General features: G+C 38.2%; 2 protein-coding genes across 2 annotated transcripts; one reads left to right on the top strand and one right to left on the bottom strand.

Moving 5' to 3' along the window:
• Positions 1-5,170: 5,170 nt before the first annotated feature.
• Positions 5,171-12,862, bottom strand: LOC130741113 (glyoxylate/hydroxypyruvate/pyruvate reductase 2KGR-like). The gene is made up of 3 exons (XM_057593911.1): positions 11,920-12,862; positions 8,547-8,549; positions 5,171-5,333 (listed from the first exon to the last, which is right to left on the bottom strand). Exons 1-3 carry the CDS (start codon positions 12,745-12,747, stop codon positions 5,205-5,207), a joined length of 960 nt encoding a protein of 319 aa, XP_057449894.1. The 5' UTR covers positions 12,748-12,862; the 3' UTR covers positions 5,171-5,204.
• Positions 6,604-8,124, top strand: LOC130741112 (uncharacterized). Its single transcript, XM_057593910.1, has 2 exons — positions 6,604-7,719; positions 7,827-8,124. The coding sequence occupies exons 1-2, from the start codon at positions 6,729-6,731 to the stop codon at positions 7,853-7,855; spliced, it is 1,020 nt and encodes a 339-aa protein (XP_057449893.1). The 5' UTR covers positions 6,604-6,728; the 3' UTR covers positions 7,856-8,124.
• Positions 12,863-14,517: the final 1,655 nt, after the last annotated feature.

Raw genomic sequence — 14,517 nt, 5'->3', positions numbered from 1 at the left:
AAAATGCTGATTAGAAGCTCGGTACTTCTCTATGTTCCGGAGTGAATGCTCAACTTGTCCCCGTGATGTTCACTTATGGTCCAAAACTCAACTCGATCGCTTGATAACTCCTAGACAAACTATTGCCTTGGAATCTACTAGTCCATTAACGTCACTTCCAACTTCGTAACCATCCTCATTCGCACCATGAAATCAATCTTCTACTTAGTCAACATTCAAATTAAGACTCAACTTGAGTCTTAATACCTTGTGCATCTCAAGACCCATTCCCTCTAACATTAACTTATCAACAACTTATAAGCTAATCTTCATCTTAATATCTAAAAATCCATTATTGTCGTCTTCGTCCTCAAAACCTTCCTCACTCAAACCAATTTACACTTTTCTTTCTGTAACTTGATCATCCTCCAAACAATCCAATACTTAGTCTCTCGATCAAAACCTGACAAGGCTTCATGTCTCACGCGTTCGTGATTACATCGATTGTCTTAAAATCTAAACCTTCGCTAAGTTTGGACCTCTCACACCCTTTAATTCTTCAATACTTCTTAAATGAATATTCTTTTCTTAAGACGACAACCCCTTCCCAAAGAAAATCAATTACTTAACACGAACTTTCCTCCCAAAACCGACTAATCCTCGACCAATTCAAATTCATCTTACACATCCTTCTATCAAAGTCCATCGCCAGTTGTGATTCCGAATATTACCCCCTCAATATTAAGTTGATCAGGCCTAATACATCGAAGGTGGAAATCTAGAAAAACCCACTGGAACAGTCAATGAGTTCCTATCATCCAGTAGTCACAAATATCCTGATATCACATCCTCAACGATTCCGCTACGGAACTACACGCCCTCAACATCATACGTATACTATCCATAAGGAATATCTATGAGATTCATTCTTCAGCTTCTAGCTTCCTTTTAAACGCATCGGTGGAAGACTACTTTCTAGGCTTAGTGTGTTATCCTAAACCTCGTGTAACTTCTATAGTTAAGACACGAGCAATAGTCAAATAAAGTCTTAATAGGTGTAATAACTATAAGGTCAAAGCTCAAACAACATAAGTAAGATAGGTGTGTTGCATGCGCTATGAGAGTAATGGAACGCATTACACTAGAATGAGAAAGAATGGTTAGAAGGTTACCGTCGTTCTTGCAATCTCCTCTGGCTAACTTCTCCGACCCTTCTCCGTCCATAATATAGACTCTTCCCCTAGTAGTGAGGCGCTTTCCCCTTGCAGTGTTAACAGATGGCTCCCTCTTGGGCGCCTTACAGTCCACGGCTAGATGTCCCACTCAGTTGCAATTAAAGCATCTTGGTCCAGTCGCTGAGCACTTGTCAGCAAAATGTCCAGTCTTCCCACACCTGAAACATGTCACATCCGTGTTGCCGACTTGATTCCCTGCACCTCCAGTAGCAATGGCCATCGGCTTGTACGGTCCTAGGGTATAACCTTCCCCCATAGGGCGCTGATAAGGCTTCTTCATCTGAAACCTTCCTTTTCCAAGATTGTCTTGGGAGCTCGACCTCATCGGTCCCCCAGCTCCTGTTCTATTCATCCTTCTATTTTTCATCAGCTCCACCTCTGTGGCCTTCTCCACCAAAGCCTGAAATCGCATAATACCCAACGGCCTCACTGAATCCTCGATGTCTGCTCTCAGCCCATTCAGAAACCGCTTACACATGTAGCGTTCATCAACATGGTTGTTGAAAAACTGGAAGTGCTTAGCCAATGATTCCAGCTTGGAAGCATACTCAGGTACGGTCGTGCTCCCTTGACAAAGGGTTAGAAATTGTGCCTCCCGCTCGTCTCGAGCGCTAGATGGAAATTACTTCTCTAGAAATGCAGTACGAAAAGAGTTCCAATTCACCTCTTCGTGGTTAGCTCCCATAATTCCTCTGGTACCCTTCCACCAGTACTCAGCATCGCCCAGCAGCAGATAAGTTGTCAGGCCCACCTTAGCCCCTTCAGCAGTCTGCAGTACTTCGAAAATATTCTTAATTTCTTGGATCCACAGATCCGCATTGTCCGGGTCAGTCCCACCCGTGAACTTGGGTGGATCCTGCCTTCTAAAATCATTCAGTCCCCTGTTCTGGTCCAGGGCTGCTTCTCTCTGAAGCCGGTGTAGCTCGCGTGTATCCTCAGTAGCACGCCTATGTGCATTGTCATTTGTCTGTACAGTCATTTTTCCTCCTCCTCCTCTTGTGAAGCTCGCGGCCTTGTGGGTAGAAAATGGTGAAGTTTTGCGATAAGACTAAAAGGATAATTATTTTGTAACGAAAACTCATAAGACCTTAAACAACCTCTAAATCTTTAAGTAATGATAATAATCTCGAAGGAAGCTTAGGAGTCGAATCTTAGTTTTGGAAAACGAGAAGTGTCGTCGGATCCAAGTGTTGAGAAAGTTGATAAGTTTTGAGTATGTTGATACTCTTGTGCTCTGGGAGCTGTTGTGTTGTTGGGCTATCCGAGGGATAAGCCGGGAAATTAATAGTTTCCGAGTATGTTGATACTCTTGCTCGTTGAGCAATTTTTGACCATCGGATGGAGATGAGTCGGATGATTCGAGAAAATCATCATGAGATAATGTTTATGCCTTCGGGTACAGTTTATGCCTTCGGGTACAGTTTATGCCTTCGGGTACAGTTTATACCTTCGGGTAATTCGGGCATCGACGGGGGATATGATCGACCGTAAGGTTAGGATCGACCTGTTGATTGTCGGGCATAGCGGAGGGAAAAGTCGACCCGCAGGGTTAGGACTGATCCGGCTATGTCAAGGTTGTAAGTGACACTCGAGGGTTATGGTCGACACAATGCCAGTGTTAGGACCGACTCGATCGTGCCCAGCCTACTTCTTCCGGAATCGTCGAGATTGACGTTGCATTGACATATCATGCACTCTAATTATATTCGTTGGGATTTGGATGAGTTGATGTTGATAAACATCGTTATGTGTTTTGATGAGTAGATGTTGATAAATATCGTTATGTGCTTTGATGATTGAATTGTACTAGAGATTTGATAACATGCTATGTTTAAACCTTAGGGTAGACAATGCAGAACTTATATGTATATATACAACATATATATACCCCTTATACTTTATCTGTTGTCTTGTATTCTCTAAACTATATTCCGTAAGTTGACCCTTGCACGTGCTACCTGTGTTTGGGGGGCTATGTATGCCCTTTTTGTCAGATGTCGTCGATGGATTCTTTCGTGATTCCTCGTCGTTCGGGGAAGACCCGGAGCGAAATGACTACTATTGAGCCTTCGACGTGGACCCGGACTTCATGCATGACCAGATGAGAGTCGATGATGGAAGTATAGGGGATGGGTGTTTAGAGTCTACTAAGGTTGGGTGTTAGTGTCATAGCTCTGACTTATTCTTATTTTTGAGGGCTTGTGTTTTTGACACTTGACCTATCCTTTTGGGATTGTACATTTTGCCTACGGGCGTTACACTTTTTCTACTTTCCGTCTCTGGAGGTTACTCGTGACGAGGTTGCTACTTACAGCGGGGGCTGTAATTATTATTGTACATTAGTTCTGTTATCATTAGTTGTTGAGTTTCATTTCTTTTAGTCTCTAATATTATTATCGAAAAAAAAATATTCACGTTTTTCCGCATTAAGTTATTTTTTGTTACTAAAGTGACGCCACCAAAATCGGAGTGTTACAAGCTCTACAACATAGCAACAAGAACATGCGTTGAGCTATAAGCCTAAGCCTCGTTAACAGGGAATCCTCAACCTTTAGATCCTTGTTTGTGGATAGTAGAAGGTTCAACGACTGAGATTTACCCGAGAACAAGGCACTCATTACACCTTTCCGTCTCTCACAAGTGTAAGAGGTCAGACTCAAGCTAAAACAGGTACACATTTTTTATTCCAAGACCTAGAGAATCTCAAAACTCACTATAGCAACTAACCTAAACATCAAAGTGTCTTTGAAAGACCCTCACGATGGTTGGCATCAGAATACCCCTCTTCTCCCTGAACTCAAGCATTCCCTCGCTGCATTCTCACCGAAGTTCAACATTTCCACCTCAATCAACACTCTTTCAGTGTTTTGACCAGAATAATCTGGTCACTTTCTTAAATTATTCTCATTTAAAATTATTTTTCCATATTAATGTTCAACAATCTCTAAATGGTAGCAATAACTTTAGAAATAAAACAAAATTTTGAAAAGCACGAAAATTCTTTCAATATTGAATATTAATATTTCATACATATTATAAAATAATGTGACTAGGAAAAAAAAGGAATTTTTCTTCTGTCTCCTCAACTTTTATAAAGGTATGCAACCCCTTCATGTCTATATCAAAACTTTTATGATTTTCTTAAAAAACTTTTAATATTTATAATTCTCACAGTAATTAAAATTTAGTATTATATATAATTTAATTATAAAAAGTATATTTTTATAAATTTTAACCCAACTTGATATATTTTGTCATATTGACTTTGTATGTGATATGAGAATTTCGACATTTTTTTACCTTTAAATCTAATATTTTCACAGGTCTTTCCATAATTACAACTCAAATGTTTTTTTTTTTCTTTTCACAAGAGGAAGTCAATTACAACTCAATGTCATAATTATAATTTAATAATAAAAATATAATGAGAAAAATATTTTAAATATATTGGCTAGCATAAAAGGTCATTTACGTCAGCACCTAATTTGTCATCTTTACCCATAATTTATGTGAATATCAGTTTTCATTTTTGTTATTTTAGCTATTATTAGTTAAATAAAAAATTATAGAAGGGACAAAAAAAAAAGCTATGATTCACCATCTTCAAGAGTCGCAGTTGCTCTGAAAGAAGGGAGCCATAACAAGTTGAGCTGTTAAAAATGCCTCCTGCAGATTAAAGAGTCAATAATTAACACTCACAAGTCATAAGATGCCTTAAAAATGGAGAGAAGCAGGAATCAGGTAATAGAAGAAGTGAAAGAAATCAAAGATATTGAAGAAGCAGAAGAAGAAATATGCTTTGTTCAAGTGATTGTATTCTCAACTTATTTTCTTGTTCAAACAATTAAGAAATTTGTTAATTTTAATCTTTGTTTTTGCTCTTTGCAGTTAATAGATTGACAAATTTGCTGAACACATAGGAAACCCCTGTCTCCATTCCACTTCATGCACATATCTGCATTAAACCAAGCTCATTTGGTAATTAACTAATTACACAACATCAGATGTTAAACAAATGGGAGTTAACAGTGGTTTCCCATGGAAATGAGCCTCTAAATTTCCAAGTACAAGGTCAGCCATAGCAATTCGAGTTTCTACTGTGCCTGGTCCAACATGAGGCTGTTAGAATTTTGGGTCACAAATGTAACTTTTAATTGTGTTAGGGCCATTATTTAATTAGCCAAAACTAAAGTGGTCTATTTAATATTGATCTTATGGCTAAGGGCATATGTGTTATGAAAAGGTATTGTGCGGATACCATAAGGCAATATTCTAATTTGATGAGGGGCCAAATTAGAAATATTGAAAACAGAATTGTAACTGATGCAGTTACTTATAGGGTTATGGTCCCCAATTGTAGACATAACAACGTAACAACGTAAAAAGTTTCTCCTCATCCCCATCAGAGGAGAACATCAGGAAACCCTAAGGGTGATCTACAATTGGAAGATCACAACCCCAGATCCTTCAGCGATTCCCATGGCTCATTCAGGTACGCTTCCGCTCTAGATCTTCATCATGTTTTTCGGGTATGGGTTAATCAAGTGTGGTTTAGGATTATGCTCCTATTTTCTATATGGGTAGAAAAGCATGTGGTTAGGAACAAATCCTTATTTATTAGAAACCTACAAGTGGTATCAGAGCCACCCATGCCTGATTCATGTATGATTTTGGTAATTTTGAGATTAGGGTTTCAATTTTAGGTTATTTTTTCATGTCTGCAGTTTCGGTTTTTTATTTTGCCATTGGTCATCACATGTTTGGTTGATGAAGTATTGGGTTTTCGTTTTAATTGTTGAGAAAATTCAGATATGTATGCAATCATAAACTGCATCTTGTTTCGTTTGGCTTATAATAAAACGAAATTGGTAATATTTAAATCGAACTGGTGGGCTTGCTGGCACCACTAGCTATTGCTCGTCTCAGGATATATATATATATATATATATATATATACTTGATTCAATTTTCTGTCTCTAATATGGATTATTTGATATTCACGTATTACATATGTTGATATGTATACTAGTTTTTTGGTTTATATATATATTTGCAAGTGGTATTATTTTTGTATGTATGAATTCAATTTGTTTTTGAATCCAAAAACTTTGTTTATAAGACCAGTAAGCTTTGGAATATATATTTGCTGGTTTGGATTCAACAACATTAGGTGTATATGAATTTCATGTACAGGTTGAGTTTCAGTGCTTGAGTTTATTAGTGTGTTTTCAAATTTTGGCTATGGTTTGTATTTTTATACAATTGTTTAATATTTTAAATGAGTCAATTAAAATAAGAAAGTCACAAAAGTGACCTCTTTTTATGGAGATTGCTCATAAGAAATATTAAAAGTTTGTGCGTGTGTATGTTTATCCATGTGAGTATTAATGGATCCCAAAGGAAAAGTTAATGCTTGGCCGGATTTCATACACACCTGTGATGATAAACATGTGATAATTTTAAGGGTTTACATGTGAATGATAAATCAATCCAAAGAAGGGTTTGTTATTTGACATGATTTATTATCAATGTTTGATCATTACAACAAGAGTACCACTAGCAATTAGTATTACTGTCAAAAGACATGATATTGATGGTGCACTAGGTATCTTGAGATGGGTTATGCCATTATTTGAACGTATTGATGATTCAATTTTTCTTAATGTGAGTATATTTATAGCATTTGTTTTTGTTCTATTTTCAGCTACTATCGGTTCGATATCTGCTAATCTGAATTCGGTTCCGATCCTTGATGGAACAAATTTTAAGGATTGGAAAGAGAACATGGAAATTGTTCTTGGCTGCATGGATCTTGACCTTGCACTAAGGGTGGAGAAACCCGCTTCTCCTACGGAATCTAGTACCTCTGAACAGAGGAAAGATTATGAGAAGTGGGATCGCTCCAATCGCATGAGTCTTATGATCATTAAGCGCGGCATTCCTGAGGTCTTTAGGGGTACTATCTCGGAAGAGATAAAAGGTGCCAAAGATTTCCTTGCTGAAATCGAAAAGCGCTTTGCAAAAAGCGATAAGGCGGAAACAAGTACTCTTCTTCAGAACTTGATTTCCATGAAATATCAGGGCAAAGGAAATATAAGGGAATACATTATGGGCATGTCAAATATTGCTTCAAAACTTAAGGCGCTAAAGCTTGAGCTGTCGGATGACTTGCTCATTCATTTAGTATTGCTTTCTCTTCCTGCACAATTCAGTCAGTTTAAGATATCTTATAACTGTCAAAAGGAGAAATGGTCTCTTAACGAGCTCATTTCATTTTGTGTGCAAGAAGAGGAAAGGTTGAAGCAAGAAAGGAAAGAAAGTGCTCATTTTGTTAGCACCTCTAAAGACAAGGGCAAAAGAAAGAAAACTGTTGAGCCCAAGAATGAAGCTGCAGATGCTCCAGCACAAAAGAAACAGAAAGAGGATGATACCTGTTACTTTTGCAATGTGTCTGGGCATATGAAAAAGAAATGTACTAAATATCACGCTTGGCGTGCAAGGAAAGGTACATTTTTTGCTTTGGTCTGTTCTGAGGTCAATTTAGCTTCAGTACCTAGAAACACTTGGTGGTTAGACTCTGGTGCAACTACTAACATCAGTGTTTCAATGCAGGGTTGCCTAAGCTACCGGAAGCTAAATGATGTTGAAAGATACATCTATGTTGGAGATGGCAAGACGGTGGAGGTGGAAGCTATAGGGCATTTTAGATTATTATTGTGTACTGGATTTTATTTGGATTTGAAAGACACTTTTGTGGTACCGTCATTTAGACGGAATTTAATTTCAGTTTCTAATTTGGACAAATCAGGTTATTCATGTTCATTTGGAAACAGTAAAGCCGAGTTGTCTTTTAATTCAAATATTGTTGGAACCGGTTCACTTATTGGATATGATAATCTGTATTTGCTGAGCACTGTAGCCACCTATAGTGAATCCCTGAATGTGGAATCACGTGGTACTAAGCGTAAAATTGATAATAACGATTCAGGAGCATTATGGCACAAGCGCCTAGGTCACATCTCTAAAAATAGAGTTGAGCGGCTAGTGTCAGATGGAATTTTGGATTCCATTGACTTCACAAACTTTGATGTTTGTGTTGAATGCGTTAAAGGTAAACAGACCAAAACAAAGAAATTTGGTGCATATAGAGCTACAGGCGTCTTGGAATTGATACATACGGATATTTGTGGACCATTTCCAACACCTTGGAATGGTCAACAATATTTTATATCATTCATAGATGATTATTCGAGATATGCATACTTATTTCTTATACATGAAAAGTCTCAATCATTGGATGTGTTCAAATCATTTAAGGCTGAAGTTGAGAACCAACTCAACAAAAGAATTAAGAGCATCAAATCTGACCGTGGTGGTGAATATTACGGTAGATATGATGGTTCAGGTGAACAACGTCCAGGGCCTTTTGCCAAATACCTAGAGGAATGCGGAATCGTCCCACAGTACACCATGCCAGGGTCACCTAGCATGAATGGTGTGGCTGAAAGACGAAACCGGACTCTTAAGGATATGGTAAGGAGTATGATTTGTCATTCTACTTTGCCAGAGTCACTCTGGGGAGAGGCACTAAAGACTGCAGCTTACATTCTAAATAGAGTGCCAACTAAAGCAGCTGCCAAAACACCTTATGAGCTTTGGACTGGGCGAAAGCCTAGTTTGAAACATTTTCATGTATGGGGATGTCCAGCTGAGGCAAGGCCTTATAGGCCAAATGAAAAGAAATTGGAATCCCGAACAGTGAGCAGCTACTTTATTGGTTATTCTGAAAGATCCAGGGGCTATAAATTTTATGATCCCAAATTAAAGACAATTTTTGAGACGGGAACAACCATGTTCTTTGAGGAAATTGAGTTTGGAGGGGAGAACAAGATTAGGGACTTTGCTTTAGAGGAAGAGTCAGTAACAATTCCAAAACTGATTCATACAGTTGCTTCTGATGAAGTAAGTACGGAACCTCTACAAGACATTGTTGTTGAATCTCCTCCTACTCAAGATGATATGGTGGTTCATGAAGAACAAACTCAAGATCCTCAAGAACAAGTGTTACAAGAACCAATACCTTTGCGGAGATCCACTAGAGAAAAGAGAAATGCTATTCCAGATGATTACATAGTCTTTCTCCAAGAACATGAGGAAAATAATGGTATGATGGAAGCTGATCCAATCAACTTCCAGCAAGCCATGCAGGATTCCAACTCTGAAAAGTGGATTGAAGCAATGAAGGAAGAGTATAAGTCCATGCAAGACAATAAGGTTTGGGAACTTGTCCCATTACCGGAAGGTGTGAAACCCATTGGTTGCAAATGGATATTTAAGACCAAGCGGGATTCTAATGGTAATGTGGAGAGGTATAAGGCTCGTCTTGTGGCTAAGGGTTATACTCAAAAGGAAGGGATTGACTTTAAAGAGACTTTCTCTCCGGTTTCATCGAAAGACTCTTTTAGGACAATCATGGCTCTTGTTGCACATTATGATTTGGAACTCCATCAAATGGATGTCAAGACAGCGTTTCTCAATGGAAACATTGATGAGACAATCTATATGGTGCAACCAGAAAACTTTGTGTCAGGAGACCCAAAGAATACGGTTTGCAAATTGACAAAATCCATTTATGGACTAAAGCAGGCATCTCGTCAGTGGTACCACAAATTTCATGAAATAATTCTCTCATTCGGTTTTGAGGTGAATGTTGTTGAAGATTGTGTGTATCACAAATTCAGTGGGAGCAAATATATTTTCCTGGTTCTGTATGTTGATGACATACTGCTTGCCACTAATGATATAGGCATGTTGCACGAAACCAAGAGATTTCTATCAAGAAAATTTGAAATGAAAGATCTTGGTGACGCTTCCTTTGTATTAGGAATTCAGATACACCGAGACCGATCTCGGGGTATTCTGGGATTGTCACAAAAGAGCTATATCGAAAAGGTACTTAAAAGGTTTGGCATGCAGAATTGTACATCAGGGGATACTCCAGTTGCTAAGGGAGACAAATTTAGTCTCAGTCAATGCCCAAAAGGAAACTTAGAAATTCAGGAAATGCAAAAGATTCCTTATGCATCAGCTGTAGGGAGTCTTATGTATGCCCAAGTTTGTACGCGTCCAGATATAGCGTTCATAGTTGGGATGTTAGGCAGATATTTGAGCAATCCAGGAATGGATCATTGGAAAGCAGCCAAAAGGGTTATGAGGTATTTACAGAGAACAAAAGATTATATGCTCACATATAGGAGGTCAGACCAATTGGAGATCATTGGATATTCTGACTCTGATTTTGCTGGATGCCAAGATAGTAAGAGATCCACTTCAGGCTATATCTACATGTTGGCTGGTGGTGCAGTTTCTTGGCGTAGTGCCAAGCAAACTCTCATAGCTTCATCCACCATGGCAGCAGAATTTGTAGCATGTTTTGAGGCATCTAACCATGGGATTTGGCTGAGGAATCTTGTCACTGGGCTGCGAATTGTGGAAGGAATTGAAAGACCGCTTAAGTTATACTGTGACAACAAATCAGCCGTCTTATTTTCCAACAATAATAGGAGCTCGACCAAGTCAAAACATATTGACATCAAGTTCCTAGTTGTTAAGGAAAGGGTACAAAGTGGACAGATTTCTATAGAACACATAGGGACAAACTCCATGATAGCGGATCCTCTTACAAAAGGTCTTCCGCCCAAGGTCTTTCATGAGCACACTGCTCACATGGGTGTTTTGCAGTGTGAGGAATGCTTAGTTTAGTGGGAGTTACTCATATATAAATTTTGTGTTCTATGTTTGGTATTATGCATGCATACTCTAGTATTTGGATATTTTTTGGTTAATTATAAAGTTTGATATTCTGTTATTTATGCTTTGTACAATAAGGTTATTGAATGATCTCACTAAAGTAAAGTAGGACCAGTTGAAAATTGACAAGTACAGGCCACCTTCTTGTGATTTTCATGCTGCACATTTCATAATGAATCTATGTCATTTAGTTATGTCAGTACTAGTAATCATTGATGGGTTTAGTTATGATTGATATAACGAAAATCACTTTGGTTCTATGCACTGGCATGACTAATGGACGAGATTATTTGGATATGCTTAAGGTATATAATGGCATTTTTTGAGCTCATAAAGTCTAACACATGTGTAGAGTTACATATGTGACCAGTGGGAGATTGTTAGAATTTTGGGTCACAAATGTAACTTTTAATTGTGTTAGGGCCATTATTTAATTAGCCAAAACTAAAGTGGTCTATTTAATATTGATCTTATGGCTAAGGGCATATGTGTTATGAAAAGGTATTGTGCGGATACCATAAGGCAATATTCTAATTTGATGAGGGGCCAAATTAGAAATATTGAAAACAGAATTGTAACTGATGCAGTTACTTATAGGGTTATGGTCCCCAATTGTAGACATAACAACGTAACAACGTAAAAAGTTTCTCCTCATCCCCATCAGAGGAGAACATCAGGAAACCCTAAGGGTGATCTACAATTGGAAGATCACAACCCCAGATCCTTCAGCGATTCCCATGGCTCATTCAGGTACGCTTCCGCTCTAGATCTTCATCATGTTTTTCGGGTATGGGTTAATCAAGTGTGGTTTAGGATTATGCTCCTATTTTCTATATGGGTAGAAAAGCATGTGGTTAGGAACAAATCCTTATTTATTAGAAACCTACAGAGGCACCAACACAACATTTTCCAGCCCAAACAGCTCTTGAGGAACATGAGGCTCATTCTCAAACACATCTAACCCAGCTCCACCCAAACGACCTTCAACCAATGCAGACACCAGCTCTGCCTCATCAACATGCTTCCCTCTTCCAATGTTGATTAGAAACCCACTGGGACCAAGTGCATCAATGACCTTCCGGTTGATAATGTGATAGGTTTCCTCTGTAAGAGAACAAGCAACAACTAGTATATCACAGTTGGATGCTAATTCAACAACACTAGGGTAGTATTTGTATTTTGATTCTGGTTTTTCAGTTCTGGAATAGTAACAAATTGGACAGTTAAATCCTTCAGCTCTCTTCGCAATTGCTAACCCAATTCTTCCCAATCCAACAATGCCAACAGTTTTCCCAGAGAACTTAGAGGTCAATTTATACTCACCTTTCTTCCATTGGCCGCTTCTGACATAGCGATCGCACTCGCAGATTCTCCTGAGAAGTGTGAGGATCAAGCCGATGGCCAAATCGGCGACGCTATCGGTTAACACGTCGGGGGTGTTGGTGACGCGAATCCCCTTCTCCCTGCACTTGTTCAGGTCAACCCCATCCACTCCCACGCCGTAGTTCAACACGATCTCCAGGTTCGGCAGTGCTTCGATCAATTTCGCGTCCGCGCCGGCTCTCGTGTTACACACGACGGCGCGGATGGAGGCGGCGTGGTGGCTGAGGAGCTGGGCCATCTGCGGGTAGTCCGACATGCGGAACAGAGTGTAGTGGTAGTCGAGCTCTTGTTCGAGATAGGGAAGCACTTTGCACACGAGGAGTAACCCAATTGATCCCATTTCACGATGAATTAGGGTTCGTGCTCGAGAATGGGAATTGCACAGGATTCAATTGGGCGTGTGGTTAGTGGTCACCGACACCGGCGAACTCAAGCTACAACTACTCTACAGTCACAGTCCTTTATATATTATTATTTTCCGTAGTAGGTAATTTTTTTTTATATATTTATAACTGAAAATTCAATTTATTACAAAATAATTCTTATTTCAATAATTTTAATTCTTAAGTATATTTTTTGCGAAAGTAAGAAAGTTTATTGAATTCAGAATGAGTCAGTATATAGATCATCTTAACAATAAATTTAGTAGAGCACAAAGCAACAAATCGAAAACAACAAACACAATCCTACGAAAAGCACAAAAACAAAAAGCTAAAGAACGCGGAGCCTGAGGCGTTCCATCCCTCTTCTGATGAGTAGCTCTGAAATGCTCAAACAAGCCTGCAAAGTCTCCTCATCAATACAGGAAAACACAAGTCCATATAATTTCTCAATCTCCAACATGTCACGCGCCCTTTTAAAAACTCTATCATGATTTTAACCTCCAGACGCAGACGGTACTCAATAACCCTTTAAGCTAAAGTTTATCTTAATCACACTATAACAATTGAATATATGAGTACATGTGCACCCAATCTTTTTTAAGAACATGACACATCAACTAATTAAATTAAATAAATTTTTTTCCTAAAATATATTTTATAAAGGATGTCATATTCGTTATATGATTTATTTGATAAAGTTATCTCGATTGTTATTCGCTCAAGGAATGTCTCCTTCAAGCATATTCATCATGAGATAGTTTTTATGTTGATTGCTTAACTGCTTTGAATTTGTGCATGCTATGTGGTTTCCTTCGAGGGTCACTCCTCAATATGTATACGATGGAAGGAGTGTTGTTTAGTTTTTACTTGGTTTATGAGCACTAAACTAAAAAAAAGGGTTATAAGAGCATCTCCAATGCAAGGTTCTTAGTTCTTATTTTGGAGTTAAGAACTAAGAACTAAGAACTTTACCATTGGAGGTGCTGACATGGATTCCTTAGTTCTTAAAAATAAGAACTCAGTTCTTATATAAGGAGTTTTGCTTTTTGAGTTCTTAGCTTAAAATATTAATTATTTCTCTCTCATCCAAATTACTTTATTACTTTATGAATATAAAAAGTATAAATAATGTGGTTGGTGAGACCAAATGAATAGTGGTAAGAACTAAGAACTAAGAGCATCTCCAATGGTAGGAACTTATTTTGGGACTTAACTCAATTTTTGTGGGCCCAAATTGCCACATAGGATTTAAGACACTCATAAGGTCTTCATGCACATTTCACTCTAGTGGTTGAGATCTTATTTTACTTTTAACTGGACCCACGGTACCTAATATATTTATATTATTTATTTTTCTCCCTAATTTTTACTTTGGTTATGGTATTGAAGGAGAGAGAAAAAAATATTATTTTATTTAAGATCCCACATTTGAGAGTACCTGAGCTAAGGCACGGATCTTAGCTTTTGCTAAGATCTCATGCCATGTATGATAGCTCCAATGGTGGGATATAATAAGATCCAGATCTTATTTTAAGATCCCAAAATAAGGACTCCATTGGAGATGCTCTAAGAACTTATGGTTGGAGCAAAATTGCTTGAGAGTTGCTTAAACACATGTGGCAGTACGGGCCCACATGAATAGTGCTAAGAACTAAGAAATAAGAACTAGCATTGAAGATGCTCTTTATACAATTTTAAGAGTATTCTACCTCAAAAAAAGAGTATGC

Source organism: Lotus japonicus, chromosome 2, assembly GCF_012489685.1.
Source record: "Lotus japonicus ecotype B-129 chromosome 2, LjGifu_v1.2".
Taxonomy (NCBI): Eukaryota; Viridiplantae; Streptophyta; class Magnoliopsida; order Fabales; family Fabaceae; genus Lotus; species Lotus japonicus.
This window is presented reverse-complemented; position numbering and strand designations above follow the sequence as displayed.

Bases quoted from the DNA above. Each gene is read 5' to 3' on its own strand.
- LOC130741113 (XM_057593911.1), bottom strand. From the start codon at position 12,747: ATGGGATCAATTGGGTTACTCCTCGTGTGCAAAGTGCTTCCCTATCTC.
- LOC130741112 (XM_057593910.1), top strand. From the start codon at position 6,729: ATGATTTATTATCAATGTTTGATCATTACAACAAGAGTACCACTAGCA. The intron at 7,720-7,826 runs GTACATTTTTTG...GTTTCAATGCAG, and splicing joins CGCTTGGCGTGCAAGGAAAG to GGTTGCCTAAGCTACCGGAA.